Source organism: Octopus bimaculoides, chromosome 3 (genome assembly GCF_001194135.2).
Source record: "Octopus bimaculoides isolate UCB-OBI-ISO-001 chromosome 3, ASM119413v2, whole genome shotgun sequence".
NCBI lineage: Eukaryota > Metazoa > Mollusca > Cephalopoda > Octopoda > Octopodidae > Octopus > Octopus bimaculoides.
In genome coordinates this window covers 17,050,177-17,055,218 of record NC_068983.1, presented here as the reverse complement: position 1 = coordinate 17,055,218, position 5,042 = coordinate 17,050,177, and the positions used below count along the sequence as shown (strand labels likewise).

The 5,042-nt window shown below is 35.2% G+C and overlaps 1 protein-coding gene across 1 annotated transcript in view; it reads right to left on the bottom strand.

The window, feature by feature from the left end:
• Window positions 1–5,042, bottom strand: part of LOC106873506 (ribosome biogenesis protein BMS1 homolog) — a 48,358-nt gene that overhangs the window by 21,060 nt on the left and 22,256 nt on the right. Inside the window, exons 11-14 of the mRNA XM_052966709.1 lie at window positions 4,016–4,063; window positions 2,779–2,962; window positions 938–1,109; window positions 138–161 (exon numbers count right to left, since the gene is read on the bottom strand). Of these exons, the coding sequence (XP_052822669.1) occupies window positions 138–161; window positions 938–1,109; window positions 2,779–2,962; window positions 4,016–4,063 (428 nt within the window). The remainder of the gene's footprint in view (window positions 1–137; window positions 162–937; window positions 1,110–2,778; window positions 2,963–4,015; window positions 4,064–5,042) is intronic.

Below are 5,042 nucleotides of genomic sequence, written 5' to 3'. Positions count from 1 at the left end.
ACATATATATATATACGGCAGGCTTCTTTCAGTTTCCGTCCACCAAATCCACTCACAAGGCTTTGGTCGGCCCGAGGGTATAGTAGAAGACACTTGCCCAAGGTGCCACGCAGTGGGACTGAACCCGGACCACTTACCACACAGTCACTCCTGAATACATTCTAATAAGAAAAATACACAAAAGACATGAAATACTAACTATTTCTAAAGAGAGAACCCAATGGGGAGACTCTAAACAAAGTCCATGTGGCAATAAAAGAGACTCTAAACAGTCAGTCAATCTGTTAGAAATAACAGCCTATCTCAAATCTCATACAAATGCCACTGTATTCTACTGTGTTAAAGAAAAAAGAATACATTGGTTAATGTATTCCCAGGTTTACTATGTCAGAAGAAAAATACAAAATAGTTATGACAGGAATGCCTTTGGTCATGGGTCTATTTGATTTAAGCTGAAATATGTTTAACCATTTTGATACCAACTGGCATGAAACTGCCCCTGGTTCTATTATACAAATCTCCTGTATTCATCCTTTAGCATTCAGATTAGTCTGTCAAATGTAATGCTTGATTATTTACATTGTTTCATATTTATCATGCATTATCTCAGTTTCAAGATCTCAATGATATGATTGTGTATCTTTAGTATGATCTTGAAGGATAGGTATGAGAGACAGGATCTGGCCAGTTTGAGCATAAAACAAGTAGGATATTTGAGCCAGATACGGCCAGTTTTCATTAGTTTAAAAATTAATTGAACCCAGAAATATGGTAACAAAATGGTTAAACAACATTCTTATGAGAACAATATAATCTCAGAGACATCAATTCTTCAAAGAAAAACTAAAAATAACCAATTTTAATCCCATTTCATATTACAGCATTAAAGAATTACCACTGCCTTCCCAAAACATCTAAATTTTATTTTCCTAAAAACATATTAAATGGGTTTAGAAAAGGAATAAAGCAAAAACACAAAAGTACTACCAAATGGTAGTAATGCTTACCATCACCATATATCAGTTTTCGGAAGTTTTTTTTCTCTGACCGTCTTTGCTTGAAGGAGATGGAAGCCTTTTTTAATAAGTCTGATTTCCAATGAAGATGTCCTGTTAAAATTTAAAACTTAAAACATTATATTATTCAATTACAATAAAATTCTAAATAATACTCAAAAAAACTAATTATACGATTTCAGAAATAATTTTATTAAACAACACCATATTCCGCTATAATGTCTCCTTACAAAATTATGTAATCCTTTGATACCAACCTGTCCAAACTGTCCTGATTCTAAGATACAAACTTCAAGTTTAAAAGTGATATAAATCTATGATCTGAACACCAGATTAATAATGACAAAGTCATTTTAATAAATTTTTTATTTCAAAAATTTTTTTTTAATTAATTGAAACAAGTTTTTTTTTTTTTAATTGAGTCACACAAAAGCAGTGTATCTCAAAAGAAATATGGTAACAAAATAGTTAATATGGAAGACCCTACCAGATAATGACTTCATAATATGAGGGACTCTATCATACAGTGATTTAAGATTATAGTAGTTAAAGCTGTTTAATTTTAGTCAACTGACCAGGTCTGTTAATTTAACAAATAAATAATCAAAACAAAACTATGAGAACGTAAGAAGAAAAAGCTGTAAAAATTATAAATGAATAAGCTTTATGGAAACTAAATATATTGACAAATAAAAGAAAAACTGTCACCAGTAATCAACCAAAGTTTGAAGAATTATATTCTTTTCAAAAGGTTATCTATGACTGAAACTGTCTAATGAATAGACAAGCACTATACAGGCCTAGACTTCCATATTACTGGTCCAAATTCTATGTCAAAAGTATCTTTTATTATAGAACAAAGTATTAGACCAAACTATATGAATGTATGGTTATTACTTGACAGGTCTTTTCAAGCACAATATGACGCCAAAGGTCCCGGTCACTTGTCACTGCCTCCATGAGGCCCAACATTCAAATGATGCGTTTTATGTGCCACCAGCACAAGTGCAGGTTATGCAACACTGGCATCAGTCATGACTGTGATTTCACTTGGCTTGACAGGTCTTGTCAAGCCAAGTGAAACCATAGTTATGATTGGTGCCAAATTACTCTGGTGGTTGAAAGAAATTGGGAATGTATATCATATATGATAAGCAATGGGTTAAAGTTTTAAACAATCATTATTCACAGATTTTGTTTATATACAATAGGAAAAACTCTACAGATATATCATTTAACAGTTTGTTTTTTATATTAAGTACTTGACAGTCTATTCATGTACGTATAAAACATATCATCAACACTGCTCTTAAATCTGCTTTTCCATGCTTGCATAGTTGGATAGAACATTTTTGAAGCAGCTTTCACCATCAATCTTTTTAGTCACCTCTTACAACACACAGGAATACAGTGAACTGTCATGTGTTTTAGTCGGTCATATTAACCCCATTATTTTGTTTCATTCTGGTATCTATTTCATGGATCTCCGTTTATAGAACAGCTAAGTCTCAACATTTTAATGTTCACAACATAAACGTACAGATGCAAAATGCTTCCTCAGTTTCCATCTATCAAATCTCACTTTCAAAGTATTGGTCAATGCAATGCTACAATGGAAGATGCATATCCATGCAGTAGGATTAAACGTGAAACCACGTTGTTGCAGTGTGACTTTCCTAATCACATGACAATGCCTGTACACACACAAAACAAATTATAAACTCACCAATCTTTCAAAAAGAAAACAAAAACAAGTGCTCACCCTTTTCTTGACTATCATCAAAGCTTAAATCTTCAACACCACTTTCTTGAGAGTTGTTATCATCATCATCATCATCATCCTCATCACTCTCTTCATCATCCTCAGCTTCATCTTCCTCATCAGATGATGAAGAACCAGGTGGCACTGCACCAGCCTCTCGAGATAATTTTGCAGATTTAGTTATCTAAAATAAAATATAAATAGTTTAGCCATGTTAACAATAATGAAACAGAGCCTTACCTATCATATAACAGGTAATGTTAGAAACATATTCTTGCCGTTGAATGCATAAGATTATAATTATTGTGCCAGGTACAATAATTATAATTTTACTTCATCCAAATTTCAATAATGAAATGGAATACAAATTTTCAAAATAAACATAATTATGAAACTAAATAAATATCCCATTTGTATATTTGCAATAAATATATATTATCAATAACAATAATACTGTCTAACTATGAATTAGTTATAGATGTGTGTATGTCTCTCTCTCTCTCTCTCTCTCTCTCTCTCTATATATATATATATATATATATATATATATATATATATATATATATATACATATATATATCCAAGAAAGTTAGGGGTTGTGAATCTAACCCACTAAGGGATAATATCTATCCAATATACTGCCGGAAGAATACCCAATTATTATTACACTAGTGTAATAAATTTCTGTCAACCAATTTCACTCACACACCATTGATCAGCCCAAGGCAATAGAAGAAGATTCTTGCTCAAAGAACCAAGCAGTGAAATAGAATTCAAAACCCATGTAAGCAAGAAGTGAATTCCATATCCAAACAACTATGCTTGCACCTATATCATAAGTACAATCATCATCATTCATCATTTAATATCTGCTTTCCATGCTGGCATGGGTGGGACGGATTTTACAAGAGCTGGCCAGGCAGAAACCTGCACCAGACTTCTGTACCTGTTTTGGCAGGATTTTTACAGCTGGATGCCCTTCCTAACACCAACCACACAGCAGAATGAACTTAGTGCTTTTTACGTGGCACAAGCACAGATGAGGTCAGTTTTGGCAAGGTTTTTACAGCTGGATGCCCTTCCAAACACCAACCACTTTACAGTATAGACTGGATGCTTTTAAGTGGCACCTGCACTGACAGGGTCACCAAGTACTTGCAAGACAAAAAAAATCTCTTTTGAGAGGGGAGGTGGCATTGGAGGAGGTGGAAAGAAATAACTTCAGAGACATCCTTACCTTTGGTTTCTTTGCTGCAGGTTCTTCAGTTTCTGAATCAGTGTCTTCCTACAAAAATGTATCAGAAATACAAATATTTTGACAAAAAAAATGTGAAAACATTACCAACAACTAGAAACACAATGGACATATTGATCATCATTAAACGTCCATTTTACAGGCTGGCAACAGCTGGACATTTTAAAAGAAGCTGGTGAACCTGAGGACTGCACCAAGCCGCAATGTCTGCTTCTACAGCTAGATGCCTCTTGTAATGCCAACCCTTTTACAGAGTATAGTGGGTGCTTTTTACAAGGCACCAACATTAGTTAGGTCACCAAGTAACTCACAAGAAAAGAACCACAGTCAAGGAGGTAGTCTTTTGTTATATTTCTGCTGCTTTTAAATAAGTATATATATGGTTGGCGTTAGGAAGGGCATCCAGCTGTAGAAACTCTGCCAAATTAGATTGGAGCCTGGTGTTGCCATCCGGTTTCACCAGTCCTCAGTCAAATCGTCCAACCCATGCTAGCATGGAAAGTGGACGTTAAACGATGATGATGATGATGATATATATATATATATATATATATACATATGTGTGCATGTGTATATGTTTGTATGTATATATATGTATACATATGTGCATGTATGTATGCACACACACACACACACACATATATATCATCATCGTTTAACGTCTGCTTTCCATGCTGGCATGGGTTGAATGGTTTGACTGTGGACTGGTGAGCCAGAGGCGGCACCAGGCTCAACCTGATCTGGCAAAGTTTCTACAGCTGGATGCCCTTCCTAACGCCAACCACTCCGAGTGTGTAGTGGGTGCTTTTTACGTGCCACCAGCACGAGGGCCAGTCAGGCAGTTCTGACAACAACCTCACTCAAAGGTGTTTTTACGTGCTACCTGCACGGGAGCCAGTCCGGTGGCACTGGCAACAACCATGCTCGAATGTTGCTTTTCACGTGCCGGTAAGGCGACACTGGCAACGATCACGCTCAAATGGTGCTTTTCATGTGTCACCGGCTTTTC